Genomic DNA, 15269 nt, shown 5'->3' on the forward strand with positions numbered 1-15269 from the left:
TAAGGAGTTATCACAGATCACCTTTCCTTTATTTTTTAAAAAAGCCTGTCTGATGATTTAACTGAGAGCTAAAAGTTCACATCACTCTTCTGGTTTTCTGCCTCTGGTACTGCAGAACACATTTCTTGCTTACCTATAAACATAGTTTTCCAGACATTGCAAAAAGTTATTTTCTTTGAAAACAAAAGAAGCTTATGTTCTCAAAAGAAAATATTTTGAAACCTTGAGATAAAGGCTTCAAAACTTGTAGCAACTGTGTGCAAAATATTAAATAATGAAAAGCCTAAAACTAAGCACAAATTTTTGCTTATATATACGAATCATGTGCTATACGAGTTTTTGTACATGCTGTGGGAATGTTGGCAATGTGCTATGAGGTGTTTGTATATTTCTGCATTGCACTGTCTAGGCACAACTCAAGATGGCTTGCGGTCACTGAACTTTCTGTTTATTAACACAGACTTGCATTCAAATTTTCCTATCCTCTGCAAAAATTGTATGACCAAAAGTGCTTCTTCTGAACAATTCTGAACACCGCTGCTTGTACCTTCAGTCTGGAGTCAGCAGCTGTGTTCTGCTGATTCAGCTCATGTGGTGTGTACAGGTCCCTTTTAAGTATTCAGAAATCCAGGAGTGTCTGAAAGTCTCATTTATCCCCTCATAGCAGCATACAGCACTCTCACATCAGGAACCTGGGCCTTGCCATTATGCTAGATGGTCTTGGGGAGGCCAAGGGACTGCAAAAGAGGGTCAGATAATCTATCTGACTTACTTAATTTTGGATGGCTAAAACAGAGATTCAGAAATTATTGCCAAAGCCCAAAACCACACTCAAACCCAGACTGGTTGTATCAGTAGGCAATAGGTCTCAGAGAAAATAAAATATTTCCACATAATAACATACTTGCTTAGCAGATGGCAGGGCATTATCTGAGTTTTACACAGAAGAGACAGATTGACTGTCATTTTCCCTGGATGTCTGTTGAGACACCTCTACACCTTTCTCTAAGAAAAGCAGAGAATAACTCATGGAAAGTTTGACTGAAATAGAAAAAAACCCTTCTTCACCTGGATAGTATATGCAAAACTGGCTACACTTTTCAGCGACTCAAATATATACTGATACATTGAACTACAGAGAAAACATACTGGTTACATTTATTCATCTCAATGTGATTTATGAAGATGTCCTTAGGAGAATCAATTCTCTGTAAGAGAACCCAGCCAGTAAATATAGAAGAGATTTCAGAGTTACTGCCACACATTGAATTCCTTCCAGAGTAATGCACTCATTGAAGGAAATCTAAAATGCAAATATAAAAGATGGGCTATCTAAAGACTATGAAGAATTGAAGTGTGCATGTGGGGAAACCCCTAACATTCTGAACACATAATAAAATCCAGTCTACCTTCTCAGGGTTGTATATGCTATAAATTCAACATATACCAGAAACAATTGCTAGAGTGAAGAGGGGAAAAAAGAAATTAAGAAGAAGGATACAAATAGTAGACAAACAGTTTTAGTTCTGCATTTCCTAGTCTTTTCTTATTGGATTTCACAACCTAGAAAATGTTTAAGTAGTTTTACATATGATTTCTGAAAGAAGAAATTCCATTATACAGCATCCTGCAACATTCTCCAGCCCATCAGCAAGGAAGACACCTTGAGATGCATCATGCAGATCTTGGCTGCCTAGGCTATGGCAGTAATTAATAGCAGTAATATCCATTAGCTCTGCAGGCAGACATGAAGTAACATGTCAGTAACTTTATAAGTGGGTTCACAAATACTTGCTAACAGCAGGGGATTGGTAAGGTTTCGGAATCTTGATTGTTGGTGGGTGTCTTTAAAACAGGACTCCTTTGGTCCTTCCCTGGCTGGCTGCCATTCCTATCCATGGTGCTATGATGTAGTCTGGCTACCTGACTACTAGGCCTCTCGCCATCTCCTGACATTCTCTTTCAGCACTAACCACTCATCACCTGGAGAAATCAGACGCAGACCTGTTAAAGGAAGTTCAGGGAGAATCTGCCATTGACTGTAGACAAAGACTTGAGAGCTCATGTCTGAAGAGTTCTGAGCACTGACTTGTCAGTTGTGGCAGATGCAAGTGGATGGAAAAGGCTCAGTGAAGACAGTCTGGCTATTTTAGCTGCTTAGTAGAACCATTTAACTTCTCAGTATGCATGTGTTGATAGATTCTAATCACCCAACTCATAACTCAGCTTATTTAGATATATTGTCATAGGAACATCATGAAACTCAACAACCTTTTACAGATTTCCCTGACAAATTTCAAATCCCATTTTTTTTTAAATGAAGAAAACACTAAAGCATTTCAAAGAAAGCACCAAGAATGTTTTAGAAATAAAACAGATTTACATGAAATATAAACAAGTATCCCAGTATTTTTCCATAAAAGAATTAAAAGAATAGCTTTTACTAAACCCTTCTCAGCATTTGGTCTCAAGAAGAAAAGGTGGAGGTGTTAGCTGTGGCTCATTCGTTAGCCATGTGGTCTCATTCCCACAGGATCATCCACCTAACAAAAGCAACTCTGTGTCCTGATCCCCCTAGTCCTACAACTCCCCATTCACGAGAAGAGTATGTTGGGCTGAAAGCAGCAGGAACGGGAGTCTGTCAGACAGGAAATAAGAAACAGCTCCACCAGATGAATACCTGCTGGGATGCCTCTCTGCCAGAGGCATTTTGAGCCATATACATTCAGGACAGATGGTAGTTTCAGATGTTGTGTGATGGGACAGTATAATGAATTTTATCTACAGAAATAAATAAAAAATATTAACATAGCTATGAAATAATTCTCTTACATGCAAACCATGTATGTATTAGACTTAGAGGTAGCCTAAAGTCAAATTACACTCTCCTTTATTATAGATTTTCCCATATCTTTAATTCCTCATCATTCTAATAAAAATCTACACAGAACTTGACTTCAGCAGCTACATTCATTATTAATGCCTAAGTTAAGCTTGTACACATAACTGCAAGGTTTAGTTACATAATGATAATGGGGGTTTGTGAGTATAAACCTACTGCACTGTGCAACTGTGCTCATAGCAGGCAGTAATTATCAACTGAAATTATCGTTTGCCCTTGGAGTGGTAACTGACTATTATGTATTTCATTTGTTTTGGTTTTCTTTTTTCTTTCAGAACAACCATTTTTCTGACTTTCTGGACAAAAAAACTGGTTACACAACAATCAATATGCTGGCAACCCCAATTGTGCAGGGTAAAGAGGTGCTTGCTGTTGTGATGGCACTCAACAAATTAAATGCCACTGAGTTCTCAAAAGAGGATGAAGAGGTAATAACCTCAAATGTCACACAACAGTGCAATTGTTAGTTCAACAAGTATTTTGAGGGAATCTACCTCTTGATTTGATATTTTGTCTCATTTTGGCTTTTTTCTCATTTTTAGGTTTTTAAAAAATACCTCAATTTTATATCTTTGGTCCTAAGAAACCACCATACAACATATCTCTACAATATTGAATCCCGAAGAAGTCAGGTAGAAAAAATTCAATTAATACTTCATTTTTGTGTGAAAACATTATTATTTCCACTATTCTATGTTCTTGCAAGCTTATTGAAGTAAGGATGGCATCTATTTTTTTATTTTTTTTTAATTTGATAAGAGTAATGCATCTTATTCTGGAATACTTAGGAATCATATGCTTATATTTACTTATCGCTGTGAACATTTACTCTCTTTCTCTTTTGTTGTAAATAGATGCTTTTGTGGTCTGCCAACAAAGTATTTGAAGAGCTAACAGACATTGAACGGCAGTTTCACAAAGCACTGTATACTATTCGAATGTATTTGAACTGTGAAAGATACTCTGTTGGTCTGCTGGACATGACTAAAGAGAAGGTAACAAACATTTTGCTTACTCCTAACTCTAAGTTATAAAATCCATCCTTCTAATTCAATTTTTCTGCATATTTCTAGTGCATGTCTCTCTGAGGCAGAAAGTTATCAAGCTTTCTAACCTTTTGGGGTAATTTCTATAAAACCTAATCACGTCACAAAAAAATACATGCAAAACATAAGCATGGCAAAGGATAAAACCACGATAAACAAAAAGGCTAATTCTGAAATGATTTTAATAATTCCATGTGAGAAAGGGTAGAAGAGAGAAGTGCAGGTCTGATTATTGCTTTATAAAATACCTGCCTTTTAAAAAAACAATTAACCTGTACAACCATCCAGAGATACACTTCAGATTAGCCTGCAATTTATTGGCAAACATATCTTGCCTGGAATATATGTAACAATGTTTTCTTAATATTGTCTTAAATGTGGCTGTCGCACAGCTATGGAGAAAGAAAAATAAAATTGCTACCTGCAGATGTCATGTTATCTATGAACATCCTGTGTCTAATTTTCTCAGGAGTTCTATGACGAGTGGCCAATCCGGCTGGGGGAGGCAGAGCCTTACAAAGGCCCCAAGACACCTGATGGACGAGTGAGGATATTAATTTTTCTTTTTATGAATCTGAATTTCAAAAATTGAGGCTGTACAGGTCACTTGCATGTTTTCCTCTTTTAATTTTAGGAAGTCAACTTTTATAAGATTATTGACTATATTTTACATGGGAAAGAAGAAATCAAAGTAATTCCGTGAGTATTCCTTAGCAGCCTGTGAATGTGTGGTAACTAGATATATTGCTGGGATAGAATAGTAATGTCTGTATTGCAGAAATCGTTTAATCTCATTCTCTCTCTAAAGGTCACCTCCAGCAGATCACTGGTGTCTTGTCAGTGGACTGCCAACATATGTTGCTGAAAATGGATTTGTAAGTTCATAGTAAAAGTAAAAAACTAAAAGTTTTCATTCATGCAGTTCTTCTGATTGAACAAAAACCTCCCAAACCTCCCCACAGCCAAAAACCTCAACAAAAATGCCATGCTGCTTCCTGTGTCATTGGTTCCCAGGTGAAATCAGTAGTCTGGATGGAGACAAGGCCTTGGCATAAACAGGCAAAACATAAGGAAAATTTCCCTCTGATTGTGGTGACATCAGAGGAATAATATGTGCGTCTGATACCACTTTCCATGTGTGCCAAGTCTCACAAAAAAAATGTCAAAATAAGAAAATCATCATATACACAGTTCTAAAATCTTCTTGCGTAGACAATATATATGATTCAAAGTTGTGATGTATGACAGTTATTAGTAATCCTATGGGTTTTATAATAGCAGTTAGGATAGAGCTCTTAGTACTGAGTTATTTCTTTCTATAAACCCCCATGCCATTTTAATCCTGAAGTGACTTTATTAAAATGATTACGCCTATGTTTATGCACTATATGACATCACACATGAGGGACTTTTCTGCAAGCACTCTGGGATGATGTCTGTTAGAATATCCACATGTAATTTAATAGGAACAGCTTTAATGTCTATAGCTAGATAGTGTGCTCATCATTGTTAGCTTAGAGAATAAATAGACCTTTTTAAAATACCAGGCCAAGTGTTGGTGCAGCTCATATTCTATCTAAACAATGCCTCCTTTTCTTCATGCTGCAGATTTGTAACATGATGAATGCCCCAGCAGATGAGTATTTCACATTTCAGGTAATTCCAGTAATGTTAAAAATAGATATTGTAGAAAAATATGTTAATGCTTTCCACCAATTAGTTATGCAGTTGATTACATAAATAATTACTCCTTTGGTTGTGATGAATGGGTCTCAGAGTTACATTGCCTATATCAACAGCTGTATTACTACTTTGAAAGAAATATACATACACAGTTCTTTGGCTTTCCCACAGAAAGGACCAGTGGATGAGACTGGATGGGTTATCAAAAATGTCCTATCATTGCCCATTGTCAACAAAAAAGAAGAAATTGTTGGAGTTGCAACATTTTACAATAGGAAAGATGGAAAACCTTTTGACGAGTATGATGAACAGATCATTGAAGTAAGCTTAATGGGATTAAAGGCTGTAAGGAGCCATGTGATGTTAATAAAAATATTATTGTAAAAAGTAATTTTAAAATGTCTAAAAATTTTCAAATTGGCTGTATTATCATCTAACCAAATGTCTGTCCTTTCTTAAGGATCAGAAATTTTCCCTTTATAAACCCAGAAATTTATGAGAGATTGTTTAAGTTCTACTAATGACCAAAAGTCAGATATAGTTTTACTTTTAATAATTTGACTTTTTAGTGATGGTCAGCATCTCCTAATTAGCAATGGGTAGTCAGGTATGCTGTGTTGCTTGCCAATGGATATTGTGCCTGTGAGCATGGGTGTTTCCAGAGAGCTTATGATTGCATGTACTTGGGCAAGATGCTACGCAACGTATTCAAGTCCACTCAGCTAACTTAAGCTTCAGCAGCCTCAAAGTCCTGTGGGAATATGAGCCCTTAATTACTAGGTTGAGACAAACAGTGTTATTAAAAGCTGCCATGTGTTAACAGAACACGTTCATGGAAGATGAAGGTCTCTAACAAGTAGAGTTATGCTTTTCAAAGAGCACTACCAGAAATTGGAGTTTAAGAAAAGTATATTCAAATTTTACTGTTATGGTGTCATCTTCACTTTTCTTGCCTCTGTTCCAGACTCTCACACAGTTTCTGGGGTGGTCTGTTTTAAATACTGACACTTACGACAAAATGAACAAGCTTGAAAACAGGAAAGACATTGCTCAGGAAATGCTTATGTACCAGACAAAGGCCACCCCTTCTGAAGTTGAATCTATACTGGTAAGTTCCTGTCCACACTCACAAAATTAAAGTAGGTCATTTGCTATGTAAAAAAATCAATTTCTTACTCATTTTTATTTTTAGAAATACAAGGAGAAATTAAATGTAAATAGCATAGAAGAGTGTGATCAAAAGGATCTTATCAGGATTTTGGTAAGTCATTAAACTGAAAATTCTAGTGGTGTGCTTAAATCAGATAGTAATATGTCCTCATTTTAGAACAAGCTGTGTATAGCCAAATGCTGACTACTAGAATTGATTTTAGCTATCAGTTCCACAAACTAGATGAAATTGATTTAGTAACACCTCCTCAACCTCTTTGGTTCTACGTGCAGACCTCATCGTTACCTAAGGGAAACACTCAGTGCCAAATATGTGTCAACTGACTTGGACAGTCAGAGTATATAGAAACACTTATATATGAATTAACATTTAAAATGCTTCTTTAAATATCCATGGGGACAGTGCTACACCTATAACTGAATTTATTTAATTTTGAAGGTAAAAGAATGGATCTTGATGTAAGTTGACTTTCATTCTGACTAAGAGAGAACATGTAGGAGTGTCCAGTGGAACTAACCTACTTTCAGATTTATTTTCCTGCATTTCCTTCTGACAGAGAAGTCCAAAGACTTCATCACAGTGACTTCACATTGATAAAACAGATTTGACCTAACCAGCTAACTCTGCTTCTAGTAAACAAAAAAAAGAATCACTTTCTTTCCCAGACTGTGCGGTCCTCTGGCTGTCTTACTATTTCAATCTAGAAAGGGAGTGTCTTTTTGGAGGAAAATTCCTGTTTGTGCCCAGTTAGTGCACTTTTTTCTTGTGGAGCAGTCCTCAAGCAAATGTACTGGCTTACTTTATCTGAAATAAAACTCAAAGATGTGCTCCAGGAAAATACTGAATGAACTTCCACTTTTAATGGATCAAAACAGAGCTAGGCTGTAGAAAGAAGGTCAACTACACATCTGTTGACTTCCAGTACCAAGCACTTTACATATTTCCTCCTATTATACCACATTTGCTAATGCAGACATAGACATAGAGAAAAGATCTCACTGAACTATTTTTAGTTATGTACACGTGCATGCTGGAAAGCAGTGGTGTTCAGGCTTTATTGGCTCCCACAAAACCAATGCTCAAACAGCTTAACAAGCGGTGAAACCAAAAAATCAAAAGGTGTGTACCTTCACATACCTTTTACAGTAAATTTCATTTAGCTGCATGAAGAATTATAAAAATTATTAGATAAATGCTATAAAATATCTCTACTGGTAGAGCAACAAGTGATTATCATGGTACAGGCTCCAAATGTAAAAACATAATGCTGGTATGAATTTTTAAATCTCCCAAAGCAATTAAAATGAGTTCCTTCAACATTATGGAGTTACAAATTCAAAGGTCTAATATCTTCTCCACTGCCAGGCCTACATGCAAATGCTTTATCCTATTATAAGACCTGGAATCCCAGATAGCTAATGAGATAAAGCAGGTGTTTCTAGATCTGACGATTCACAAAGTAATGGGTCTTAAAACACCACTGCTACAGGCTTCTTTGTCCTTGACCTCAGATCAGAGCAGATATAAAGGAAAAACCTAGGGAGAAGGAAATACCTTTGGATGTTCAGCATTATTGGTTAAAATACATGCATGCATTCAGTCATCTTTTTTCTATAAAATGGAGATAGACTGCTATGAAGGAAGGGAGTCACTGTGATCACACAATCTATTTTTAGCATTTTGTAAGACTTCCCTGAATTAATTCTTGCTTGGATTGGGGTGCATTCTTTAAAATATATTATCTTTCCCTAGGCTTTGGAATATACAGATGAAAAGTGTTATAGAACAGTTCACTAATATCGCTATTACCAGTTAATCAATGTGAATCTACATTACGTATAGAAAATAGGGTATTTAATACAGACTTGTTAACCTTTGTATCCTCTGCATTTTAGAATTTAGTGTATGCTTTATGGAGGTTCTTTAGTACAAGGAATAGCTGACTTAAGCTCTGTATCTGCTCTTCAGGAGAGAAAAATCTCTGCTTGGCATCCAGACAGCTTCTGGTGAGGTTTAGTACATGGGAAAAGATAATGCACTTAACACAGTCCACTACTTCTGGCATGATCTCTCATCAGTGGTCAGGATTCTTCAGAACAGACTGTTGTAAACTAAGAAAGGGAATTACTAGGACAGAATTGCCACCAGACACCACACTAGAAAGTAAATGACATGTTTTGTTCCAGACAGGTTAGTTTTGATCACTATATTCATCACTATTCATAAGATCCAATAGGGAAGAACACATAATAGCTTTGTGAAAAAGATGAACTGCAGCCTTAAGACCAGGCTAAAAGAAAGAGAATCACAGAATTTTGTAACAGGAAGGAAAAATGGCAAGGCCTGAGATTTCTGAACTAAGGAAATGTTGAAATGGTCACAACAGATTTTGTTGGAATTCAGAGTAGGAAAATAATACCATCTGGTCAAGATATTTACCTACCATCTTTGAGCAGAAAGCCAGCAGTATCAAGATTGTGTTTCGTAACATACTATACATTAGTGTGTACCAAAACCCGAGGCCTTTGAAGATACAGTAAGCATACTGTCATTAGGCAACATTTCTACTGAAGTGAGAAAAGAAAATTAAAAGTTTTTTTCTATTTTCTTGCCAGAAAAAAACATTGTGTTTTTGACTTTTCAGAAGGAAGAATTACCTGATCCAAAAGATTTAGAACTGTATGAATTCCGCTTCAGTGACTTCCCTGTTACAGAGCATGGCCTGATAACTTGTGGAATACGACTGTTCTTTGAGATAAATGTTGTTGAAAAGTTCAAAGTCCCAGCTGAGGTCTGATTTATTTTGTCTTGTTAATATTTATTTTAAGATAGAAGAAAAATAGCTGATTGTAGATGTTTTAATATAAAAGTAGGCAGTACTATAGTATTACTGGTATGGATATCAATCTTCCCTTCTTAATTAAATATTTACATATTTTCATAAAGACTTAAAATTAATCCTAAAAATATGTGAGCCATAGAAGGAATTAAATCAAGAGGCATTTACTTAAGACAAAATTGCTGTTTCCATGTTTAATTCAATAAAAAGCCATTATTTTCATAGAATTTTCTTATTATTACAGTAATTTTATAATATATTCCAATAATTTTATAGCCATCCCATCACTTTGTTTCAACTAACAGCAAAGTCTTCATCATTTTTGTTCATAATAGGTCCTTACAAGATGGATGTACACAGTCAGGAAGGGTTATCGAGATATCACTTACCATAACTGGCGACATGGATTCAATGTGGGACAAACCATGTTTACTCTGCTAATGGTAGTATTGCCAGTATCAACCTTTCATTCACCATTTAGTTTTCCTTTCAGTTCCAGCTGGAAAATTCAAGAGCTTACACACTCCAAATTGTCTGTTTTTCTTTTACAGACAGGCAAAATAAAGAAATACTATACTGATCTAGAAGCCTTTGCCATGGTTGCTGCTGCTTTCTGCCATGATATTGATCACAGAGGGACCAATAACTTGTATCAAATGAAGTAAGTGCAAATATTCAAACATACAGAAATGTAATGTTTTTAACAGCGAATGAAAAACAAAACCAAAAAGCCCAACCAAACTATTTCAGCACTCACAAAAATCTAGGATATACATTCCATATTCATCTGGCATGATTTAACATTTATCCTGAAGATTTCTGCCTCAGAGCATTTGTCATGACAGCTGAAACACAAAGACAAAATGCAAAACTAGAATCTTAGAAGAGTCTTCTGGATCTGCAATTCATTTTTAAGAGAGACCAACGTCTAGCAATGCTTGGATTCTAGCAGAGCCTCATGCACATCAGGCTACAAAGAAATAAGAAAAGTAAATTAAAATCCTTAACTGGATTATTTTTTGTTAAGACAGGGCATAAGCACTTTTCTGAAGAGGGAATCAGGATGCGGCATAAACAAGGGCCAGTTTAAACTGAGACAGGATTTAAGATACATTCTTTTTCTTTGCTTTTTCTATGGTCTGATTTGACTAGCTCAGTTGTCCGTGTCATTCCCCCCACAGTTTACTTACTGATGTACGTCCTTTCTTGAGGTGTAAGCTCCTTGTGTTATACAGGATTCTCAGCTAAAGAGCTTGTGCTCTGTCACTGGGTCCACATGCTGTTAAGTTACGCATCATGAAGTTAAGCTTAGCTATTCATGCTCCTTTTTGTTTTGAGTAAATATTCTAAAGGATTTCTTTGTGATTCCTCTCCCTTGTTTCTCATGAAATATTAATTAATAGATACTTGTTATAAAAAAGGACTAATTAATTTTGGTTTAAACTTACCTTTTTATTACAACTTTACATCATGTTGAGACCCACTTTTCTCCTGAAATGAACAATCTACCTTTTATCCTTTTACATGTTCTGTTAGGGCTTGTTTCTATGTGCTAGCTGGAGAACACAGTTTCACTGAATGTCACATGTACCAGAAGATTATAACCGTAATTTTCTTAGTACAGTCTCCATTAACTGTATCTCCAGAATGATTCATCTTTCCCCTCTGATCCTGCATACACTCCTCCCAGCAGAGGCATTTCAGCCTGCATGCTAGAGCAGTAACACGAGGGGATTTTCTGATTATTCTCAGGGATTCTCCAGGTGACGTAGGAGACAGAGAAAGAGATGCTGATTCTTATTCAGCAGACTGCCTCTCATCCAAACAAGTTTAAGGGGGGGTTTAAATCTTCCTACTGTGGTCTTCCCTAGCTGAAAGCCCTCTACACGAGGTCATATGGAGTAAGGCTATTTATAAAAGTTATCAGGCTTTACCACGACAGTCCTAATCACAGGTCAGAAAATACAGGTAGCATGTAGCAATCCACCTTGGGTTATCTGAGGAACAGAGTTATTAGTCAAGGGAAGAACGCAGCAAAATACACTTCTAAACATGCAGAGCCCCCTGGAGCCTACGCAGGCTGGATACTTATACCAGCCTCCCGCTACCATAATCTGACATAAAATTTTCTCTTAGCCCAAAGTTAGAGTGATGCTTTCAGATCTGTGATGCCTGAACACACCTGAGCTGTCAGGATTTGTGCCATCCATAAAACGGTGATTTTGGCGGAAGGGAGGAGACCAAGGGCATTAGAGGAATTAAACTCCATTATACTGTTACTTCAGATTTAACTTACAGTAAATTAGAATCGCAGTGGATTTGGCCACATACATTACAGAGTTCAAAAGCTGTGCCAAAGAATGAATACTAAAAGATGGAAAAGGCTACTTTTAAAGTATACAGAAGGTGTGTAGGTTAAACAAACAGCAAAACTGAACATGCAAGATGAAACAGAGGCGTGTTTTAATACAGGTTTTAAGGCATCTAACCATGCCTTTGACTTTAGCAGCCACTGAACAGTCGGTCCTCTCCGATTTCCATCATTACTTAGTCACAGAGTGAAGAGGGAGAGAACGCAAGCAAGCGGAGGTTTTTTTGTTCTGCATCACACCAATGGTTAAGATACATAAACTACTGAACATGAAGCATTTTAAACTGAAGTCTGAACAATCTGAATCTTGAACCAAAAATATTACCTCTAATATAGAACACTATTCAGATTTGCTTCTTTTTCAACAGGTCAGCTGCTCCACTGGCAAAACTTCATGGCTCTTCCATTTTAGAAAGACATCACTTAGAGTACAGTAAAACCCTACTGCAAGATGAGGTATGTCTGTATGAACCTTCTGCTCACATTGATCAACACAAAAGACCCAGTTAAGTTATGATGTTCCAAATTTCACCATGACTTATTCATCCCTCTAGGCCCAGATTAAGAAATTATGTTAGAATTTGAAATTTAAATCAAATTCTTATGTATTGTCCACTCTTAGACAAACATCAGTAATTCCACTAGAAATAGACTTAAGATAGAAAAGTTTTTCCTCTGGGCCTCACTCCTCAGGTTCTTTCCACTTTTACAAAACAGTAGATGTTGAAACCAAAGCAGAAAATACAATACATACACGTTGTCATTAAACTGCTGCCCCTAGTTCATGAGGTCTGAGTTCAGGTCTGGCTCCGGCGGCTGAGGGTCACAGGGGTAGATGTGTCTATGGAAGGTCCCCTTACTCCCAGGCCAGAACCCCACACAGACCTGACTTTGTTAAGGTGTCATGAGGCTTTGCTGCAGCTCCCATTACCAGTCTTACCTGAATCAGGCAGGTACCCTCAGCTGCCCACCCCCAGCAACCGCAGGGGTAAGATTCCCTACCAGTCTCCTCAGGCTCAACAAAATGGCGGCAGCGCAGCCTGCCAGGACCCTCTGCCCCCAGAGCCAAGCTCCTGCAGTGGGGGTCAGCCATGCTTCCCCCCAGCAGTGCCTGGCTCTGTCCTGGCTACAAGGGAAGAGACTACACCTTTTTACTACGTATTTTGTGAGGAAATAGGAGGTTTAACAGGCAAGACTTGAACACATGTGCCACTTACATCCCACTTGTTCGCAGCAGCGTGGCAAGCACCCATTTCCACCCTCATTTTTCATTTTCTAATCCCTGTGGTGTTGCTACTTCCTGACTTCATGAGGCCACAGAATAAATCCTTACATTAACCAGCAGCACAATGATCATAAACCCCCAGAAGATTTATGATATAAACCACCTTTATCTTTATTAATGGCAATGTATGTTTTGTTTTCAAATGTGATGCCAGGGACTAACTCCTGCTCTTTGCTGGAGCAGTTGTCAAGACCTCTGGAGGCTCTCAACAGAGGCATTGCCAGGCTCCTTGCTCTCTTATTTATTGTCCCATTAGTTAATGGAAGGAAATAAAACCAGAACCCTGAGAAAAATACTGTGCAATGCTCTAATTCCCTTTGCCTGAGGGAGAGGACATTGCACTCACTATTCTAGATCCCTAATACCACAGCAGGCTATTGTGCTAACCCAGGCTAACAGGAGGAAAAGGTTTCTACCGTGAAGCTTTAAAACGTCTAGGAAAAAAAGTCTAGGTTTATGGAATATGAACTGTCAAGAAATGATGAAGAACTGCCACTTCTTTACTAATTACGTGAAATACAGGTGGTTTCCTTGGTTTTAATTTGCATATGGCAATAGCAGGACTTACATCTGTATGAGACACTGTGGATTTATTTATTTGTGCAGCCTCTGAGGGCTGCATCTTAGATCCACCTACTGATCATAGAGGTTATTTAGCCATTTAGTAGCCCTGAATAAGGGCCATATTTAACAATCGACTGATTTTTTTATTTGTGGCATTATTTTAACTTAGGGAATGCAGTTGGCCAATTTTGTTACACCATTCCATGAGACAACTAGGACAAACCAAAGACAGTATTATATTATGAATTGAATTGGTAAACTTTCCACTTTGCAGAGTTTAAACATCTTCCAGAACCTGAATAAGCGCCAGTTTGAAACTGTTCTACACTTATTTGAAGTTGCAATTATAGCAACTGACTTGGCTTTGTATTTCAAGTAAGTATGAAATTCTGTATAAATTCCTACTGAAAAAAAGTCAGTCCTATAGAATTTATAACTGTAGTTCTTAGTTATTTATACATAGAGTACAGAGCTATATTTAAAATTGTTAGTCTAATTCTTGTAAAAAACTAAGATATTCTTAGATTCATTATAAGCGCTAAAATTAGAGAATGCATAAATGTATATAATACTTAGTATACATTTATAAGGTCATTCAAATATGCTTTTAGTCACAGCACTGTATTTCACAAGTGTGGATTCTGTAGCTTAACTGTCCATGTGTGATATTTAGCGTACCATAGTACAATTACTCACACTAAAGAGAAGTAAGCTTATGCGACGAAAATTAATATGCTGGTTTAAAAACAAAACTGCAGACATCAACCGATCCCAGTGCTAAGGATGCCAAAACCTCCACCAAATATCAAATCATCCATCCTGTTCCTAAATTACTGACTTAAAGTACTTTTATAATGGGTATTTTCCTTAAAGGTATTTGGAGCATTTTGGTTTGATCTAATTGTCTTATGACTGAGACAATTTAAACATGGGAGACAGGAAACAATTCAGTAAGTTATTCAACAACAGTTATTAAATTTTAATGAAGAGTAATTCCATTATTTAATTAATTCTAAATGCGAGTCAGAAGATCTGCTAAGCAATAGCAAGACACATCTACGTTTTTGAAAGTTCTCAGTCAGGTCTTGGCACTTCTTTGGATTTTTGAGGTGAGGGAGTGGAAGAACATTAATATTTGCTTCTCTTTTCCCACTTCATTACGTTACAGGAAGTAACAAACACGTAACACTAAAAAAATACAAATGGCAACTCAAATAGTTTAATATGAAGAATTAGAAAATTAGTAATTTGCTTCCTCATCATGAGTTCTGACATAATACTTTACATGTCAGTGGTATATAGCAAAATCTAAATGTGCTAGGTTAACTGAAAAGTTTGAGTTCAATTGCAAGAATGTGTCACTTCGATATCGCTATTATCAGGATGCTACTTTGGAAAAGCATAAGTA

At 36.8% G+C, this 15269-nt stretch overlaps 1 protein-coding gene across 3 annotated transcripts in view; it reads left to right on the forward strand.

Annotated features, from left to right (window-relative positions):
- Window positions 1-15269, forward strand: part of PDE6C (phosphodiesterase 6C) — a 29458-nt gene that overhangs the window by 7953 nt on the left and 6236 nt on the right. For all 3 annotated transcript variants that reach the window (XM_057402341.1, XM_057402340.1, XM_057402339.1), the window contains 15 exons: window positions 3178-3330; window positions 3445-3534; window positions 3757-3897; window positions 4418-4492; window positions 4583-4647; window positions 4757-4823; window positions 5557-5604; window positions 5803-5952; window positions 6596-6739; window positions 6824-6892; window positions 9447-9593; window positions 9977-10084; window positions 10193-10302; window positions 12381-12468; window positions 14136-14236. In XM_057402341.1, coding sequence (XP_057258324.1) covers window positions 3178-3330; window positions 3445-3534; window positions 3757-3897; window positions 4418-4492; window positions 4583-4647; window positions 4757-4823; window positions 5557-5604; window positions 5803-5952; window positions 6596-6739; window positions 6824-6892; window positions 9447-9593; window positions 9977-10084; window positions 10193-10302; window positions 12381-12468; window positions 14136-14236 — 1556 coding nt within the window. The remainder of the gene's footprint in view (window positions 1-3177; window positions 3331-3444; window positions 3535-3756; window positions 3898-4417; window positions 4493-4582; window positions 4648-4756; window positions 4824-5556; window positions 5605-5802; window positions 5953-6595; window positions 6740-6823; window positions 6893-9446; window positions 9594-9976; window positions 10085-10192; window positions 10303-12380; window positions 12469-14135; window positions 14237-15269) is intronic.

This window comes from Pezoporus wallicus, unplaced genomic scaffold, assembly GCF_028554395.1.
Source record: "Pezoporus wallicus isolate ANWC-B61680 ecotype Strahan unplaced genomic scaffold, APGP_CSIRO_Pwel_v1 contig_6787, whole genome shotgun sequence".
Taxonomy (NCBI): domain Eukaryota; kingdom Metazoa; phylum Chordata; class Aves; order Psittaciformes; family Psittacidae; genus Pezoporus; species Pezoporus wallicus.